Source organism: Kogia breviceps, chromosome 5 (assembly GCF_026419965.1).
Source record: "Kogia breviceps isolate mKogBre1 chromosome 5, mKogBre1 haplotype 1, whole genome shotgun sequence".
Lineage (NCBI taxonomy): Eukaryota > Metazoa > Chordata > Mammalia > Artiodactyla > Physeteridae > Kogia > Kogia breviceps.
Window position 1 is genome coordinate 4,525,915 of NC_081314.1, and position 20,312 is coordinate 4,546,226.

The 20,312-nt window shown below is 51.1% G+C and overlaps 1 protein-coding gene across 1 annotated transcript; it reads left to right on the forward strand.

Annotated features, from left to right (window-relative positions):
- Positions 1 to 759: 759 nt before the first annotated feature.
- SIAH2 (siah E3 ubiquitin protein ligase 2) lies at positions 760 to 18,605 on the forward strand. Its single transcript, XM_059064221.2, has 2 exons — positions 760 to 1,753; positions 17,987 to 18,605. Exons 1-2 carry the CDS (start codon positions 1,340 to 1,342, stop codon positions 18,542 to 18,544), a joined length of 972 nt encoding a protein of 323 aa, XP_058920204.1. The 5' UTR covers positions 760 to 1,339; the 3' UTR covers positions 18,545 to 18,605.
- The last annotated feature ends 1,707 nt before the right edge of the window (positions 18,606 to 20,312 follow it).

The window sequence follows — 20,312 nt, forward strand, 5'->3', positions numbered from 1 at the left end:
ATCCCACCTATAAGATAGGTGCTCTTTTTATTCCACTTTCTCAAGTGAGGAAATTGAGGCACAGAGAAATTAAAGAACTTGTCCAAAGTCACACAGGTGGTAAGCGGAGGCCACCGTTCTTCACCCAGTCCTTACCACCGTCTCTCCTACACCTTGCACCAAAGTCTTGGACTTTCAAGGGATCTCAAAGATGAGGATGCGTTGTATTGGAGGATCACCCACTGTCCTCCGGGGGCTTCAGGACCCAAGCCACATTTCTGACTTTCTTAGATTCTGGAGATCTCGAACTCTCCTTTTAGCCAACTCTGTCCATGAACTCCCTCCCCGGCCTGTTAGCAAGGCAGAGACGCTCGATTCAACGAAGGCTTCGGCAGGTCCGATGAGAAAGGAGTAGTTTACCTCCTCTCCATCTTGGGGAGCAGGACAAAGGAGTGACCCAAACACACCCCCAACAGCCCAGCACTAGGTCCCGCGCCCGCTTCAGACCCAACCCCAGCCCCTTGCCCTGCTCTCGCTCAAAGTTCCGGGTCCTGACCCCGCGCTCCACACTAAGAGCTGAGCTGGCCGCGCCGCACGCCTCCCCCTCGCGCTGCTGACTCAACCCGGGGAAGAGAAACCTCTCGATTTTTTCCGACCTGTCGTCGTCGGGCGCCCGCATCCTGCCCCGCCCACCATCCAAGGCCCTGCCCCGCCTAAAGTTGTCCTGGATTGCGCCCGCGGGACGCGTCGGCGTGACTCCCCGGGGTGTGGCCAGAGGACTCGGGCAACGCCTTCCCGAAGAGCGGCCCGCCCTCCGCAGCCCGGAAAATCAAGACCCCGCGCGGCAGCTACAGCGGCGACCCGACATGCTCACTGACGCGGGTCGGGCCCTCAGCCCCGGCAGGGAGCGCCCGCGCTAGGCGGTCCCCCGTGCTGCCAGCTGGAGTCGGGCGGAGCCGGCGCCCCAGCGCAGGGTGGCTCTGCCAGTCCCCGCGCTCCTGGGCGGCCGCACACGTATCCAAGCGTCACGTCCGCGCGCGCCCCCGGGGCTTGCGTCAGCGGCCGCTCCAGGAGCGAGTGGGCCGTGGTTCTGCGCACCGCCAGGCTTCGGGGCTGCGACGCCTCCGGGAGGAGGAGTCTGGGGGCGCGGAGGGGTGTTCGGAGCGCCGGGGACCGCGGAGATCGTCGGCGCGGTTCGGCGCCCCCGCCTGCCCGGCGCCGACCGCCTGCGCTGCTCGGTCCCGGGCTGGGCGCGGTGGCGTTGCCCAGGAGCCCGCCGCCCGCGGGGCGCGCACCGCCTTGACCCCGGCGGCCCCGCGGCAGGCAGGCGCCCGCAGTTCCATGGTTGGTTCGGAGCGCGATGAGCCGCCCGTCCTCCACCGGCCCCAGCGCTAACAAACCCTGCAGCAAGCAGCCGCCGCCGCAGCCCCAGCACGCTCAGTCCCCGACAGCGCCCCCGGCCGCCGCCACCATCTCGGCTGCGGGCCCCGGCTCGTCCGCGGTGCCCGCCGCGGCGGCGGTGATCTCGGGCCCCGGCGGCGGCGGGGCTGGCCCGGTGTCCCCGCAGCACCACGAGCTGACCTCGCTCTTCGAGTGCCCGGTCTGCTTTGACTATGTCCTGCCCCCCATCCTGCAGTGCCAGGCCGGGCACTTGGTGTGTAACCAATGCCGCCAGAAGTTGAGCTGCTGCCCGACGTGCAGGGGCGCCCTGACGCCCAGCATCAGGAACCTGGCTATGGAGAAGGTGGCCTCGGCAGTCCTGTTTCCCTGCAAGGTAAGCCCAGGTGCCAGCCGCGCACCTCCGCCCGGCGACCTCCCGGAACTCCTGTGTCCTCCAGCCCACTCTCAGGCGCTGAGAGGCAGGTGGCATCTCTCTTATTAAAGGAAAAAAAAAAAAATGTTTACACCTTGTCTACGCTCCCCCATGCCCACCTGTCCACTTTGGGAGTAGCTCTGAGCTGACAGCTGCCCGATCACTGACCCCAGCCTAATTGGCACGCGATCGTTGTTAGAACACTTCACGCTCTCCCCACCCGGAGTGGAGCCTACGTACTCTGCAGACGTGTACTCAGGCTGGGTAGAGCTGGGCCGCCCAAGTAAAACTTGGACCGGGAAGCTGACTATCTTTGGGGGATTGAGGAGCGGGGGAAAGGGCGAACCAAACGCACCCTTTACCAGCGCTGGGCTTGGAAGAATTGCTACTGTATTCCTCCTGCACCCCGCGCCTGCTTTCAGCGCACCCCTGACACGTGGGAGCCCTCGGGAGGGTAGCTAAAAAAAGGGTGCCTACAGCCTGTTTTCCTCCAGCAACAAGAGAACCCTGTAAGCCACGCCTTTCCCTCTCCCAGGTTTCCAAGGACTTGGGGAGTTGTTTTTTTTTCACTAAGTGGGGTGAAAGCAAGAGTTGATGGGAATTTAACAGGGAGGGCACGCAGGAGCTGTTGTTACAGTTCTTTAAAGACCATCACTTTATTTTTTATTTAGTTAAAAAATTATCGATGATCTTGCAAAAAAAAAAAAAAAAGCACATCACTGAGACAAGAAGTCAAGTGAAAGAGCAAGATGTCTCACCTCCTTTCCCACCAATGTTAGGTTCAGTATGCATCTGCATAGGGTTTTTTCTAACCATATATAAATATACTCTTATGCAGCTGAATAGAGAATCGTAGATGTCAGTGTCAGAAAGGTTTATATATGCACACATAAGTTTTTCTCCAAAAATGGCTTCTGCAACTTGCTGTCTTAAATTCGTTTCATCACACGTATTTTTCTATGTCTGCAACCTAGCTCTACCTCATTGTATTTTAAATGACTGCATAATATTGCATTGTGTGGTCATATTGTGGCATCTGTTAACCTACATCTGTCATTTAAAAATCTTCAGGAGCAGTTTCAGAGACATACCTATCTATGTTACCTTATTATAACCTAGAATTTTACCATAAAGTTCACTCTCTGAATTTAGAAATAATGTCATTAATACTTCTGTGTTTTTTTGTAAAAGTAACTACTGTCTCTTGGGCCATTTAGGCTGTCTTGCATTTCTCTGTGCTGCTGCTTACTTTTATAGGGCAAGAGCTTATTTTAAAATTAAAAATAATCCACCAGAGAATTGAAGCTTGGGACTCAAGTCAGTAAAATGAGTGATTTAATTTGGTCTGTGCCCTACCACAAATCAAGTTTAAAATAGCATATTCAAATAAGGGCTTGAAGCCGTGTCTGGGCTATGGGTTTTCAGTCAACCTTAATAAATTACTCTGCTTTCAACTACTCCTCATGTAAAGCTTACTAATTCACCCAGCCCAGTAGCAGGTTGTTATAAAATTTAGACAAAATAGTTCCAAAATTTTCTTAGAGTCATGAAGAAGGTGGCAGCCTAGTGATCAAGAGAAGATTTGGTGGGCTTCCCTGGTGGTGCAGTGGTTGAGAATCTGCCTGCCGATGCAGGGGACACGGGTTTGAGCCCTGGTCTGGGAAGATCCCACATGCTGCAGAGCAACTGGACCCGTGAGCCACAACTACTGAGCCTGCGCGTCTGGAGCCTGTGCTCCGCAACAAGAGACGCCGTGATAGCGAGAGGCTCGCGCACCGCAATGAAGAGTGGCCCCCGCTCGCCACAACTAGAGAAAAGCCCTTGCACAGAAACGAAGGCCCAACACAGCCGTAAATAAATAAATAATTTTTTTTTTTTTAAAAAAGAGAAGATTTGGCGATAGGTGACATAAGAGTGGATATTTGAGGTTTGAGATATTTTGTGGGGCCTGGGTGAGGAGGTGGCAGATGCCCCACAGGGTTTCTGGGGAGCCATCTTCTCAGCCTTTCACTTTCCCCCAAACCTTCAGTGGCTGATAAAAGAAATTATTTTAGATGAATTAAAGGTCACAAATGAGCATTGGATATCAGTCAGCAATCCCTAATTTATTTTTAAAAAGCAGTATCATAAAAGCATTATGGGGCTTCCCTGGTGGCGCAGTGGTTGAGAGTCCGCCTGCCGATGCAGGGGGACATGGGTTCGTGCCCCGGTCCGGGAGGATCCCACGTGCCGCGGAGCGGCTGGGCCTGTGAGCCGTGGCCGCTGAGCCTGTGCGTCCGGAGCCTGCGCTCCGCAACGGGAGAGGCCACGACAGTGAGAGGCCCGCGTACCGAAAAAAAAAAAAAAAAAAAAAAAAGCATTATGTTGCTCCCTAGAGAAAGGGAAAGGGACAGTTACAACATGCTGTCTGAAGTATGAAGTTTCACTTTCAGGATCCAGAATTCTGGTTCCTATTGAAGCATTTCTGTACATGTCAGTGATTTTTAAAGTTCCCATTCTGTAAGACTGCACTTGGACAAAGCTGTCACTTTACAAGCTGAAATTAGACAGGGTCAACCATCCCCCTGCAGACCAGGAACCGAGCTTAGAAAGTGACCTAGGGGCTCACTTTTGTGCAAATGCATGTGTGTGAGATGTATAGAGCTGGAGTACATGCATGCCTCAATTCTGGTTGATCAGTAATCCAGACTATTGACAGGGCAGCTCAGCCAGTTAGTTTGGATAAAACAAACTTGGCTGGATACAGAGGCTCAGCAAGCAACTGAGATGTTTGTTGGGGCGTCTGAGAGCAATAGGGAGTGGTGAGGTCTGTGGCAAACTTCAGCAAACTAGGTCTGCCTAGCAAGCCCTATGCCTCACACTTGCCCCTGGAAATCATAGGGACTGCCTTGTCACTGTCCCTACCTGCTCTGAGTCTCTCTCATGGGCTGGCTCATGGGAGAAAACCAATGTTGGGTAAAATACCAGAAGCCAGGTCTTAAGAGTTGCCTAGCACTGCCATTGTTTGCCTGAGAGACCACCCCTGGGGGCCTTGATGTCCTCATCTGTAATGAGGAGATTGGACTGTTCAACTTCTAAGGACCTGTAGCTTCTAGAATTCCATGAAAAGAAGGGAGGCTCTGTGGAATGCTTGTTGGATGCCCTCTGCCTGCCAGCTCCTTTGCATGGGTCGTCTTTTATGAGTTTGCTTTTCTTTTTCGCAGGTGAGGAAACAAGCGCCTGTAGAGAGGTTAAGTGTTAAGTGACTTGTCAAGATCACACAGTGGACCAGCCCATAAGCCTGCATCCCGAACGCACACATCCTTGTACTACTCACTATGTAGGGATTTGGAATCTGAGCTTACACGCCAAGGCTCCAAATCATAACTTGAGGCTGACACCAGTAACAAAATCATCCGACTGGATGAGTTCACCAGATGGACACATCCCAATGAGACAACATAGACGCTGACTATAAAATTCATTGGCAGGAATGTCGTAGGGCTTGTGGGGTGGGAAGATCCGGCGGGGTGGCGGGGAGAGGAGGGAGGGAATAGCTGACAAAGCTAATATTTGGGGGGACTTCAACCCACCTCTGAACTGCTTATGTAGGTGAGGGGTCACATCATGAAAGGCTAGAGTCCTGCCAGCACCTTTGATAGAGGGCACCATATGCGCTATTAGCTCAGGTCTCCTTTTAAAAAAAGGATCTCTATCAGAGTATGGCTGTCTGCCACCTGTGGTATTTTTAGTCCATTCTATGGCCTGTGCCACGCCTGAGAAATTTGGGCATCCTATCCCTTTATCTCAAACCCAGCGCCACCTCCGGGGAGCGTGGGTGTAGGGGGAGAAGTGAAGGTTGACACACTGGTGCCCCCCCACTCAACAGTGTATTTTAACATTAGCCAAGTATTTCTCTCCGCAGCCGTGGGAAATGCTCAACCGTCCCAGCCCACTTACACTGTGAGACGTCTTCTTTGCACTTTTTCTTTGGCTCCTCTAAAAGTTCCTAGCGGCATTAGCACCACATAATTATGGAACTGGAAAGCCTCTGTCAGATTAAGGCTTCCCTGCAGTGGGATTGTGACAGCGTTGTTTGTGTCCCTCAAAAAAAAAAATAAAAAGAAGTCAAATTAGATAATCCAGCTGAAAGTTAAAAGCTCTTCAGCGTGGACTCATCTAGTCAGGTAGGGACAAATTGTAAATACCAGCAGGAACAGGTAATGCGAGGGACAGAGGCATCTGACACGTGACCTCAGGTTCGGGTGACGTCAGGGGCAGTGGGGGTGGTTGGGAGTTGGACCACACGTGCCACCTTCAAAGAGGGCAACTTTTGCCTGAGTCTGGCTGGTTGGCAGGGATGGGAATGTGGATGCAGCCATGCCAGACCTTTGGATTTTTTTCAAGAAAAGCCAGAAATCTGGATTTTTTGAATGTTACATATCTCAATTTGGGCTTCCCTGGTGGTGCAGTGGTTAAGAATCCGCCTGCCAATGAAGGCGACACGGGTTCAAGCCCTGGTCGGGGAAGATCCCACATGCCACAGAGCAACTCAGCCCGTGCGCCACAACTACTGAGCCTGCGTGCCTGGAGGCCATGCTCTGCAACAAGAGAAGCCACCGCGATGAGAAGCCCGCGCACCCCAATGAAGACTAGCCCCCGCTCTCCGCAACTAGAGAAAGCCCGTGCGCAGCAACGAAGACCCAACGCAGCCATAAATAAACAAATTTTTTTTTTTAAGTCTCAATTTTTTTTTTTTTAACATTGGCCAAATTCAAATGTAAAGCCAGTACTTGCAGGCCCAGCCAACCATGTCTGCAGACCAAATTCCAGCTGCCAGTGTGCAACCTCTGACCTGGTTCTCTTCTAGAAAGCATCCATTGAGCCTGGAAGTTCTCATTTGACTCTGAGCATGCATGAACTTTGGAACTCTGATAGGCCCCAACTGTTACAGCTTATTCCCTTTTCATCTTTGTTTTGCCCAGAAAGAATGCCAACCTTCTGGCCTTTGGGAGACCTGAACTGTTGTCCGATTGACTAGATGTTTGACTTTGTACAAGGCACCTCAGTGCCTTTAAGAGAAAGAGTTGGACTAAATGATTATACCAAGGATCTTTTTTTTGCCCTAAAATTTTGGAATCTGGTGAGCTGTCCAAGGGAAAAGGTCACTACACAGGAGACAGGACTGGGTTCTCATCCTGGCTTTCTGTGACCTCAGTCCAGTCACTACTTCCTTGGACCTTTTGGTTCATCAGTTAAAAAGAACGGAGATAGGGCTTTCCTGGTGGCGCAGTGGTTGAGAGTCCACCTGCCAATGCAGGGGACGCGGGTTCGCGCCCCGGTCCGGGAAGATCCCACGTGCCGCGGAGCGGCTAGGCCCATGAGCCATGGCCGCTGAGCCTGCGCGTCCGGAGCCTGTGCTCCGCAAGGGGAGAGGCCACAGCAGTGAGAGGCCCGCGTACCACCCACACAAAAAAAGAACGGAGATAACCCCGAGCTTGGTGGGCGCTCTCAGATCAGAAGTGCTGGAGAGGGTTTCTGCTTCACCAAATCAGATGGAAGATGGGTGGGGTCACAGTTGGTTGCTAGGTGATGGGTGATCAGTCAGCTAAAATTCTGAGGGGATAAGCTGATTTGCCAAAACAATTGCAAAGATCTCTTCTGAGCCTCAGTAATTCCCCTAAGACAAAATCCTTTACTTTGGAAATTGTCCCTGCCGCCCTCACCCCTGACTGAAGTTGACCAGGTTGGCTCCTTTCAAAAGCCAGTGCTGGCAGGCACTGGGGTCCATGTGCATTTCTGGTGAGGCTGAAGATTTTCAAGAACAAAGTTGACAGCTTTTGAATATAAAATCAAGAACAGAAGCACCAACTAGGAAAGAGTACCAAAGTTTAATGCTGATTCTACACAGAGTTGGCCAGAGATTTTTCACAGGTCGCCACCACCTGGAACTAGACTAAATCATTGCTACTTAAAGGTCATCTTTAGTACAAGCAGAACCAGAAGGTACAGCAGGTCTGACCTATCAAGTCCCCAGCCTAGGAATGGGTTAGAGTTGCGCTTTTTTTTTTTGAAGCCGCATATAAAGTGCTGTATACAAATGACTACAGTAAGATCTCAGTGTAAAATGTCTTAAGAGCCAGACTTGTACATCTGACAAAATGTGTGAACTGTGACGTTTCTCATTCCCACCCGTAAGGGCCTCCTCACTCCTTGAAAGGGGCACATAGTCGGTACGCATTTGCCAGAGTGAACACCAGCCTTCAGAGCCATTGTGTGTTGCTGGTGAGTCACACAGAAAGGCTTCCTGAGCAAATGCGGTTTTTTGTTTTGTTTTTTTTCAATTTTTTAAAAAATTATTTTATTTTACTTTAAAAAAAAATAAATTTATTTATTTTTGGCTGTGTTGGGTCCTCGTTTCTGTGCGAGGGCTTTTCTCTAGTTGCGGCAAGCGGGGGCCACTCTTCATCGCGGTGCGCGGGCCTCTCACTGTCGCGGCCTCTCCCGTTGCCGAGCACAGGCTCCGGACGCGCAGGCTCAGTAGTTGTGGCTCATGGGCCCAGTTGCTCCGCGGCGTGTGGGATCTGCCCGGACCGGGGCTCGAACCCGTGTCCCCTGCATCGGCAGGCAGACTCTCAACCACTGCGCCACCAGGGAAGCCCGCAAATGTGTTTTTGTATTAAACCTGAGTGTACTTTCTGACGCTTGTGAGAGATACAGAAAATTCCCTAGCAGAATTTCATCAACTTTTCCCCACGTGTGCATCTTTCTCCGTTCGTTTCTTAAAAACTGGGAAGCTGTCATTCTCATTTCCAGTTGGGTAAAGGCTTTATTGTAATGAATGTTACACTGTACAGTGTCTGTGGGTAAAAGGTTACCCCCTTCCCAGTTTTCAGCCAGAGACCCTGTCGAGATGGATGGGAGGTAACCTGTGTTAAATGTGTGGGCCTGGGCCCTATTTTATAACTTTCAGTCAATAAAGGTAGTGTCTTTGGCTCACTCCTTCTCGCCCAGGCTACCTCTTACTCTGGTAGTTTTGAGAGCTGCACTACTCGAGCCTCCTGGTCCACACCCCACTGCCTCCCCACTGTGACTACTTGGTGACCTCTCCAAGCCCCAGAGGCTCGTAGGTAAAATGGGGAGATGATTGGGTTGTTGTGAGGATCAAATGTAATAACTCATGCAAAGTGCCCAGCACGTAGTAAACACTAAATAAATGTGCACAGTTAGAAACTACAGAAAGCAAACAGCCAGAGTCTGAGGTCAGGTCCAGGATACACTTTAAAAAGAAGAACAGGAATCTTATTTTCTCCCATCAATTTCTCCCACCGAGCTCCTCTTCCCTACTCCTAATCTTGTAGGGTTTTCATAGAGCTATTATATAAATTGGCCCTGGCATTGGTTTTTCAGTGATGAGACTTTAAAAAAATCTCTTAAACGCTTTTAGAAGGGAAAGCCTGCTTAGATTAGGTAACACTTTTTATGTGTGTATTTTATGTTTTTAAAGGTTATGATCATTATTTTTAATGTAGAACATATAGGAGATTTCAATTTGATGTTATTTTCTATAATCTCTACCACCTAGAATAGCCACTGCACCATTTCTGCATATGTCCTTGCAAACTTACCGCAATATCAAGATATACAAACAAACAAAAAAAAAACAATGAAAAACAAGTAAGATGGGAAGTCCACATACTATTTCATAACCTGTGTTTTCATCTAACACATTGTGACTGCTTTTCCACACTGATAAATATTCCTTAAGATCCTGTTTAATGGCTGCATAGTATTACAGTTCCATAACTCTGGAATGTTATGGAATGCAACATTGATCATGAATGTATCAGTTATTTAATCAAACTCCAGTTTGTGGTCATTTAAATCGTTCTGTTTTCTTACTGTGTTTAAAAAAAAAAAAAAAGAAAAGTACTGCTATAACAATCCTTGTGCATAAGAAAATAATTATTTCCTAATGATAAATTCCTAGATGTTGAATGATAGGGCCAAAGGGTATGTGCAGAAATCAGAAGCTATTGCTCATACAGCCAAACTGCCTTCTCACGTAGAATCGTTTACAATCAAGTGCCCATTTTTCTTTAGCGTCACCAGCAATGGGTGTTATCCTTTTGCTTTTCTTAATGCTGCCGCCTGCTTTTTCTCCCTCATGTAACATCCGGCGAGAGTTGGCCCCTCCTAATGACCCACTAACTTTTCATCAGACCCACCCCTACCTTGGAATCCCCTGCAGCCCCAAGCCCTCTCTTCCTACAAACCATCTGCCTAGCCAGCCATCGCCCCACCCCTCCCTCCCCACCCTTCTGAAACTCTGAGCCTAACTCTGGAGATAGATGTGCCAACAGAGCCCTTCTGGAGTAGTAGGAGCAGAGGAGTCTGGAGGCCTCCCTCAGTGGTGGTGTTGGAGCTGCATTAAAAAGGATGAGCAGGACGCCCCTTGCTGGCGCAGTGGTTAAGAATCCACCTGCCAATGCAGGGGACACGGGTTTGATACCTGGCCTGGGAAGATCCCACGTGCCGGGGAGCAGCTAAGCCTGTGCGCCACAACTACTGAGCCTGCGCTCTAGAGCCCGTGAGCCGCAACTACTGAGCCCGTGTGCCACAACTACTGAAGCCCGTGCACCTAGAGCCAGGGCTGTGCAACGGGAAGCCACCGCGATGAGAAGCCCGCGCACCGCAACCAAGAGTGGCCCCCGCTCGCCACAACTAGAGAAAGACGGCGCACAGCAACGAAGACCCAACATAGCCAAAAATAAAAATTTTTTTAAAATTAAAATAAAATAAAAAGAATGGGCAGCAGCATGCCCATGGAGAAGGAAGGGATGGAAGATCCTGATGGGGCTGTATGGAAGGCCAGTGCTTGTAGAAAACGTTGTTTACCTGGTCCGAGCTGGGTGCATTATCTCATGGTATCCTCCTAATTACTTTGTAAAGGAAGTAGGACACGGTTAGCATCTCCCCTAAGAGATTTGCCCAAAGTTTGTAAGTTTGGGGGGCAGAAACTCCAGAATGTGCCTTATAATTACACATCCAGTGTCTCAGCCTCCTGCCCTTTTCTGCTACCAACTCCACCAGCTGAGGAACAGGGATCCCAGCCTCACGTAGTGGCTTTCGGAGGGATGGCAGTGGTGGTACCAGAGGGGCCTTTTATTTAACTGGGCATACAGGATGTCCAGTTAAATTTGAGTTCCAAATAAACAAATAATTTTTTGATATAAGTATAACCCAAATATTGTCTGGAACAATACTGAGCTGCATGTATCTTTATTCGCTACATCTGGCAGCCCTACCGCTTCAGCCTTCTTGTGAATTCAGTTGCATTCACTGAGAAATAAAACGTCCAGAGGGACTGCAGCGCCGGTTGAAGGGTGGGCGGGGCAGTGAACGGGATCGCGCAGGTGGGAGCTTGGCGGGAAGGGTGTCCTGAGAAAGGCTGGACAAGGCCCAGAACGCCTCTCGCTCCAGCCCCTGCTTTACGGTGCTTTTGTTTGCTTGAACGGAGACTCTGAAGGGACCTTAGGAAAGTGGTTCTTCAAGCCATTGTGGGGTTGCCTGCTAGCTCGAGCTACGGTCAGATGAGAGGTATATTTGGTCAAAAGTCAACTTTTGTTGAACACTTCCAAGATTAAAAAGAACCCCCTGGGCTTCCCTGGTGGCGCAGTGGTTGAGAGCCCGCCTGCCGATGCAGGGGACGCGGGTTCGTGCCCCGGTCCGGGAGGATCCCACGTGCCGCGGAGCGGCTGGGCCCGTGAGCCGTGGCCGCTGCGCCTGCGCGTTCGGAGCCTGCGCTCCGCAACGGGAGAGGCCGCAGCAGTGAGGGGCCCGCGTACCGCAAAAAAAAAAAAAAAAAAAACCCCTGCCAGCCCAAGGAGTCTTTGTAAGGCCAAACATCCACAAGAGCATGGTGTTCTCAGATGACTGCGATAATAAGATGCCAGACTCTTCTGCCAAGTCACCTTCAGCAAGAAAGCTCTGCCACGTGGGGCTCCTCGACTTTTTCTTAGGCAAAAAGGAGGAATTTCTGAGCCCAAGATGTTAATTAGCATTGCCTTCTCCAGAAGAAAGTTTTATACAGTTAAGTGTCAGTATTTTCTTAACCTCACCACTGTTTGACAGTTCCAGTACCGAGTGACACTGTCTTCTCTGTGAAAGTGTTACTGCACTATGGGTAGATAATTATGTCTTTGCACTGCCTCATAGCAGAGGTGAGGAATATACCCTTTGAGTTAAGTGAAAATCCCCTGAAGTTTTTAGAGGAAGGATGCTAGACAGACAGATGCAGGGTGAGTATGATTATTATAATAAAGAAGAGATGTCACCTTCTCCCGTTGCCCACGTCTGAAATTCTCCACTGGTAATAACAGCCAAGGGCTGAGTAGTAGGTAGTTTTATGGACCCACTCAGAGGTGGCTTGGTAGGTAGGCTCGCTCAATCCAAGATGACACAGGACACTGGGTACCTGAGTTCTAATCACAGCCACTCTACCAGTGGTTGTAAACACATTTGAAGCAGGGGGGACATGGCCATCAAAATGACAAAAGCATCATGTTTCCCCATCCATGTAAGGTTTCAGAAAAGCTGTAAACACGCCCCCGCACAAATAGTTTATGTAAATAAGGTGATAATGTGATATGCAGTAGATATTCTTATCTAATCTATAGTCCATATTCAAATTTCAGTGGTTGCCCTGGTAATGCCCTTTGTAGCAATTTTGGTTTCCCAGTCCAGGGTCAGACATTGCATTTGGCTGTCAGTGTGCATTCTGTGATGATTACAGCTTATTTAGATGGAAAGAAAGTGCACTTTGCTTTTGCTTGCTCCAAGACAAGGTCATTTCTTGGATTTAATTCAGAAGTTTATAAGCATCAACAGCACAATATATATTGTACTTTCGTTTTTCTTGAGCCAGTCTCGTTTGAGGTGCTGGCAGATACTTTGCTAATACATTTCACCGTTTCCTAGGAGGTAAGCAGGAGGAGGCAAGGCCTCCCAGTCCCCAGGAGGGACCTGCTTCTGTGTGTGGCGCCTCCGGTGTCATAGCCTGTCGATGGTTGGAGTCCAGCAAAGCGTTCTTGAATTGCACGGACTCCGATTTGATTAAATAGGTGAAAAGACTTAATCTAAACCAGTCACAGGATCCATGACCTTAACTAGCATGCAGGCTAAGAATTCTGTTTGTACACGCATTCCATAAACAAATATGATATGCCTGTGTTTCTTAGGTAAATAACAGGTGTCTAGCGTTTGACTACGTTTCTGACATACCTCGTCGTGTGTGTTTGAGTGTCAAAGTGTCTCTATGCCAAAAAGGGAACAGCCTCCTCTAAATTCCAGCTTAAGCAAAACAGCCTTCAAACCCCACGTCCAGAAAACAATTGGCACTATTTACTGCTTTCTGCAAAGACATCAAAATGAGGCGCCGGGTCACAGGTTGCCCTTTTCATGGCAGAACGTGTTTGCACAAGACTTTTGAGCCGTCGCAATGTGCAGAGTTTCTAAAAGAGAAGTCAGAAATGTTATTTCAACATCGCTTTGTTTCTCACCCTGCTGGACCACGTCTCCCCCATGCCAGACACATTCGTCTTTAGCTTTGGGCTCCTCTGTGTGATCGTGTCTCCCCTAACCTCCCGTTAAAGAGGTTCACTTAAAGCAGATCCCGCTCGGTCCCGGAAGAGACCAGCCGATACTTGCCGGGGGAGAAATCTCATTTATAACCACGGATGTGTCCCAGGCTGCAGACAGCCCTCCGCGAAGCAGCCCGGGTGCTTTATCTCAGGAACAAGAGTGTGCAGTGAAGAGGCGGGCGTCTCAAGGAAAGCGGGCATCCTTTGAACCACCCCCCCCCCCCCTTGGGTGCGCAGGCCCCAGCCAGACTGAGAGAAGGGAAAAGCCTCAGGACTTTCTTGCCAGAGGCCAGGGCAGGCTGGGAGGGCCTAATTACTAGTGACTTGTTGGTGAGGTACCTCCACCTCATTCCTTAGGGAGGGCTGCTTTCAGGGCTCTGTTTTTCCTCCTTGCCCCCCAAGGGAGACGTTCCTATTCGAACCTGCTTCCAGAAGCAGTGTATCTGTGGACCCTGGGTGTTGCGTGTGTGTTCGGTGGAGGGTACGGGGCATCCAGGAAGGATGGAAATTGTCTCTTTTTCTCGAGAGTGGTTCTCAGCCCGTCTGACTCCTAAGCTGTTGTGCGCCAGGAAAGGGCAGCAGAGGACCTGGAAACACAGGGCTCTGACCCCGGCGCGGCCACCGGTGACGACGTGGCCAGGGCGAGTCAGTCTGTCTGTGAAACGGGCGGAACCAGCGCCCCGGGCCGCCTCCACGCTGCACAAGCCATCAGCGTCTAGTCGTGCGTCGGGGCTGGCGTTGCTGAGCTGCCCTGGGTAGCGCCCGCTGGCCGGGCCGGGGACCAGCCCGACCCGCTTCCTGGTGTGGCCCCTCCTCGCGGCTGCGAGTGCGGCTGCCCTGCCGGGCTCTGTCACTCATTGAAGATCCGTGGCTCTCCACTGGGGTGATTTTGCCGCCCAGGAGACATCTGGCCGGGCCCGGTGACATTTCTGGTTGTCAAAACGTGGTGGGTGGGGAGATGCTCTGGCATCTAGTGGGTAGAGGCCAGGGTTGCGGCTAAACATCCCCCAACGCACAGCCCCCCAACCCCAGACTTATCTGCTCTTTGTCAATAGTGCCGCTGGAGAGAAACCCGGAAAATGAACTAAACTGTCAGTGATGTCCCTGGCGGAACCTGGACCCTCGTGCTCCTTGAGGTTTTATCCCCACTGTTTGCTCCACTAACCCTCTGCTAGCACTGGATGGACCTGCTCCATCCACAATCCGCTTCATCCACAGTGAAGCTTCCCATCCCCCCTGCCTCAACCTGTCCCCACTCTGAAATCGCCTATCTATCACCGCCCCCCACCCCGCCTTCCTTTGCATCGTGACCTGTTTTTCTGATGTATCTGAGCTGTTTCTTGTTGCATGGTGGGGCCCCTCTGACAGCAAACGCCACAGGGGCAGGATCTGCGCCGCAGAGGTTGGCAGCCCTTAGAAATCCTTGGAGCTTATCGAGGAAACACAAGCCCCGGGACCAGTGCGGGTTGGGCTGTGGCTCCTCGGTGGCACCTAGACCATTTTGTAGACAGTCTCGGGGAATTCACAGACCCTGAAGCCTGTCCTCTGATCCCCGGAGGAGCTCCCCTAATGCAGGTGACAAGAACGTCACTCCAGAACAATGGCGAGACTGTCCCGAGTACGAAGTGTGGCACGAGAGCACACACACGTGTAAAGTTTAGATCTTTTCTTTTCAGAGATCATCTCTAATCTAGTCGTCCTCACGGCGGCGGCGCCAGTGGTCATGAAGACACACCCTCACCCATGATGGAAAAGAGGAGGAATAGACTGGCGTTAAAGCTCAGCTTGTTTAGGAAAAGCAGAGCCAGCACAGTAACACCCTACAATTATATTTATTTAAGTTAATAGAGGCCGTAGCAAGACCTTTTCTCACAAGGTCCCTGTCCACACAGATGCTAAGTGACGCCTGGTCTATTCGTGTAATTTGGGGAGGTCCCCTGTTCTCTGTATGCGGGTCAAAGGAAGAGTGTGTGACTTGTAAGGCAGACCAGTAATTCAGAAGATAAATATTCCTACTTGGGTTACGCAAGAAAAAGTCCTAAAATGACTGCTAGGTGATAAATATTTGTTGTACGTTTGACTTTGTGAACCCGGAGCGGTTGGGGGCTTTGGGCCGGGGAAGAGGGGCCGGTGGTGCTTTTCTGTACACTCTGTGCCAGAGTCCATCCCATTCCTGGAATTATTCCTGGGCAGCTGTGGTAAACAGCCAGTGCTGAAAGGTCTTCAGATCCAAATATTGAGGGCTTGTTTCAGCCAGGGAATCGGCCAGGCTCTGGGCCAATCCTTGCTATTTTTATTGTGTGGATGTGTGTTTTTAAACGCCCGGCAGAAGCGCCTCACCCATCACTCACGGAAGACCTTCGGAGGGCTCTGTGTCCCGAGCCTCACCCTAGATTTAAGACACAGTTAACAGAGGTTTGTTTTTTAGGGCCTTACGCTTTTAGGCACACAAACTATAAATATATGTGGATAAATAAATTTGTTTCTCCTTCTGATTAAGTTTCTTATACTGGTGCTTTTAAAATTAGTCTGTGGTTTTAAAAGATGAATACACAATTCCTACAGGCACAGTAAGTAACTGTCAACTATTTCTTCCAGTTCCTACCGAAGGCCGTTATAATTCACTTGAGGTACAGAGGAGAAAGGAGCTGCATTTCTCTCTTTAAGCCACCCTCTTCTTCCGTGTTAGGGGAGACTCATCTCCCTAAGGGTGGTAGCCGCCTTCTCTGCTCTGTATCCCCTCAGTGACCACAGCTTAGGGTCTTATAAGGAGAAGATGCCTAGTGTCTGCTTATTGCTAGCGATGAATTCAGCTGTAAAGATTAGACTGTGACCTATTTAAAGTTTATAAGGGGTTTATTCCCTAAGGCAGGGGAGGGAGAAGCAAAAACAGCTGTGGGGGGGGGTTTTGCTTTTTTAGCCCTGGACATAGCATCTTAGGAAAATGGCGTGGGGGACTTCCCTAGCGGTCCAGTGGTTGGGACTTGACGCTTTCACTGCTGTGGTCCTGGGTTCAGTCCCTGGTTGGGGAACTAAGATCCTGCAAGCAAGCTGCCTGGCACGGCCCAAAAAAAAAAAAAAAAGACATGGCCCTTCCCTCATTTGGTGTCTTCCTGTGTCAACGGCGGGGGGGGGGGGGGATCCAAGTGGGGGAACCCAGATGGCATACCTGCCAAGGGGGGTAAAAGTAACTTCTGGTTTCACCCGAAAAGTTCATTCAGGTTCCCTTATCCTTGACAAAACCACCGCACAGTACTCTGGGCAAGTGTCTACTTGTGAGCTGATTCTCCATCTGGTATCTGGGAATTAACATGGTCATCCTTATGAAGGTTGGGTAGAGAAATCTAATTCCTTTTGGCGGGGGTCCTGTCTCCTGATAGATGTGATTGATCCGTCAGGAATGTCATCCCGGGTGCAGGGAGAAAAAGGTTTTGTTCTCACCCGATTAAGGCAGCGTGGGAGGGAGAGGCTGTCAGAAAACTCATCTAGGACGAGCGGCCACTCCAGGACCCGCTTTAGTTCCCCTTCCTGCCGGGCCCGTCATGAGGACCTGACCCCCCGGGTCACGAAGAGACGTGCACATGAGCTTGAGGAAGGGGTCTGGGGGGGGGGGCGCCCACTGGAACCAAACTAACCAGCAGCCTCCCGAGTTAGTTAAGTAGCTCTTGGATGTGATTTCCTTTCCCACAAAGAGTATGTGCAAAGCCCACCCCGAGGGGAAGGTAAAAGGTGAAGAAGGCGAGGTCATACTGCTAGCAACGTGAGGGGTCTCCAGCCCTCTTCTGCCCTGGGCTGGTCACTCCAGCAGCAAGAGCAGGGCACCACAGGGCAGCCTTCCCACAGGCTGCCTGCTGGCCACCGCGTGAGCCAGGAAGAAGTGCACAGGGACGACGGAGGGCAACTGCACTATCTGCAAAATTGTCTGTGGGGGAAAACTAGTCTGGAGGTGACATATCTTCCTTATCCTACCCCTAAGCAGTTCTAAGTTCTTTTAAAAAATTCTTTAAATTCACAGAAAATAAGGAAAAGGCCAGATTCTTCTAGGGCTGGCTTCACAATTTCGTTTGAGACCTTTATAGTAAAGAGCACTTGAGCTCCCATGTTTCTAACGTGTTGCAACAGGGGCAGGAATGCAGTTCATTCCTGGTTCCGGATGCGCCCGATTTCATGCACGGCAGTACCGAGGAGGAACGGGCACTGAGGCTTTGAAGTCCGATGGTTAACTCCCCTCGAGCAAAAGGAGTTGACATAAGAATGCAGCGTGAGGGCTGCCCTGGTGGCGCAGTGGTTGAGAGTCCGCCTGCCGATGCAGCGGACACGGGTTCGTGCCCCGGTCCGGGAAGATCCCACATACCGCGGAGCGGCTGGGCCCGTGAGCCATGGCCGCTGAGCCTGCGCGTCCGGAGCCTGTGCTCCGCAACGGGAGAGGCCACAACAGTGAGAGGCCCGCGTACCGCAAAAAAAAAAAAAAAAAAAAGAATGCAGCGTGAGCGGGTGAAGGCCCTTAGAGGCTCTCGCCCAGAGAGGTTGAGGGGGCCCGGTGTCTCACTCGGACTCTTTTCTGTCCCCGCAGTACGCCACCACGGGCTGTTCCCTGACCCTGCACCACACGGAGAAGCCGGAGCACGAAGACATCTGTGAATTCCGTCCCTACTCGTGCCCCTGTCCCGGTGCTTCCTGCAAGTGGCAGGGGTCCCTGGAGGCCGTGATGTCCCACCTCATGCACGCCCACAAGAGCATCACCACCCTTCAGGGGGAAGACATCGTCTTCCTGGCCACGGACATTAACCTGCCGGGGGCCGTGGACTGGGTGATGATGCAGTCGTGCTTCGGCCACCACTTCATGCTGGTGCTGGAGAAGCAAGAGAAGTACGAGGGCCACCAGCAGTTCTTCGCCATCGTCCTGCTCATCGGCACCCGGAAGCAGGCCGAGAACTTCGCCTACAGGCTGGAGCTGAACGGGAACCGCAGGAGACTGACCTGGGAGGCCACGCCCCGGTCCATCCACGACGGCGTGTCCTCGGCCATCGTGAACAGCGACTGCCTGGTGTTCGACACGGCCATAGCGCACCTTTTTGCCGATAACGGGAACCTCGGAATCAATGTGACCATCTCTACGTGTTGTCCGTGACGCACCAAGATGATCCGGGCGTAGCGCTCTGTGGTTAATAAAGGTTTTTACAGATGTCTTATTCACTGTGTCTTCACGAGTCAAGACGCACAGTTGCCCCGTGTCCTGTGTGAACGGCAGCTTTCCCATCTGGCATTGGCTCAGCAAAGCTCATTAGGCTGGGACGGAGGAGGTTGGCCTGTTAGCCATTTGGAGGCCGCTCTATGACCCGAAATCAACTTTATTATTCGGTTTTATTCACTTGCTGAACAGCACCTGGCGGGTTGCTGGGGGCTCCTCTAGGCCAGTCCGTTAGCAGTCGGAGGCTCTTTCCTGCCTGCCTCCCTCCCTCTGTTGGTTCCTGGAAGTTGACGAAAGCACAGTGACTGTCAGCAGGTTCCTTAGTGTTACTTTTATCTTGCGTTTAAGGGGGTAGGAGTTGTTCTAATGCCACTGAAACAGTGCTTCTCACAGCGGATGGCTAACCCACGTGCGTAGAATCACCCGGAGGGCCCCCCTGAAACCCGCGGTCTGCGGAACCTGCGAATTTAACACTCTCATCGGGGGATTCTTCCAACAGTAACGTTTGAGAATTAATGGGTTAAATTGTGGGAAAGGGTCCAGATTTTAAAGGTGCTCTAAGATTGCCCTCTGCTGATACTGTCTGTCTTTCTACTATTTCATCCACACACACCCCGCCCCCCCCCCAAATTAAAACTAGAACTACAGGTCCCCCTGAACACAGGCAGTCCTGAGACCTGGTCCCTGTCTCGGCTTTGGGGTGGATCGCCTAGGAAAGCAAGTCGGATGGCTGTTGATGGCTCTCCCGTAGTTTTTGCTCATCACTAGTGCAGAAGACCTGTTTACATGTGGCTTCCCTCGGTGGCCCTCCTTGACTTAGATGGTGGGAAAGACTAGATGAGTAGAGTTGGAAACGCTCTGTAACCAGTGTCATCTGCTTACCGTTTAAAGGTATGTGTTGGGTGTGTTTGTTTGTTTTTGCCACGTTCACTTTAGTTTTTTAATAAATATTTTTCAAAAATGAATAGCCTGCTTCATCTTCTGAGCGGAATAATGCATATTCGTTGGGTACCTACGAGGTGCGGGTGCCGTGAAGCTTCACCCATACCCTGGGCTTGGAGCTCTCGCTGTTGCCACGTGGAGACACCGTCATTCATCCAAGGTCATGGCACGGGTTGGTGGCACCACTGGGGTCCAAACTCACTTCTCTGAACCACAGAGTGTCATCGGCGCAGCAGGTCTCCTCCTTGGAGCGGTTCTCTCTGCCTGACAGTGCCAGCGCTTGTGGAAGGAGAGTTATTTCTCCTGCTTGACAGAAATCAGGAGGAAGAGGCCTGGCTGGAGCTGATGTCCAGAGTACCGGGTTCGAAGCCAGGGTGACCCAGTCCCTACGTCCCAACCCTAAACCCTCAGAGGAATTCACAATATTAGCCCTGAATGCCTGGTGAGGATTGACTACTTACCTTCGTGGCCCGATGGCGTGAGAGAGGCACCAGGTGGGAGCGACGGCTTTAGGGTTGTTTTGTTTTTTAGAGGACACTGAGTTTTTAGCCAGGAAAAGAGTTTTGGCAGTTAAGGAATTGCTAGAGCAACTTATCTCCAAGGCTATTCTTCATATAAAGGTGAGAAACAGTGCCACGAATAAAAGAACGTGCTTGGGCTTCCCTGGTGGCGCAGTGGTTGAGAATCTGCCTGCCGATGCAGGGGACACGGGTTCGTGCCCTGGTCCGGGAAGATCCCACATGCTGCGGAGCAACTAAGCCCGTGA

Bases quoted from the DNA above. Each gene is read 5' to 3' on its own strand.
- SIAH2 (XM_059064221.2), top strand. From the start codon at position 1,340: ATGAGCCGCCCGTCCTCCACCGGCCCCAGCGCTAACAAACCCTGCAGC. The intron at 1,754-17,986 runs GTAAGCCCAGGT...CTGTCCCCGCAG, and splicing joins CAGTCCTGTTTCCCTGCAAG to TACGCCACCACGGGCTGTTC.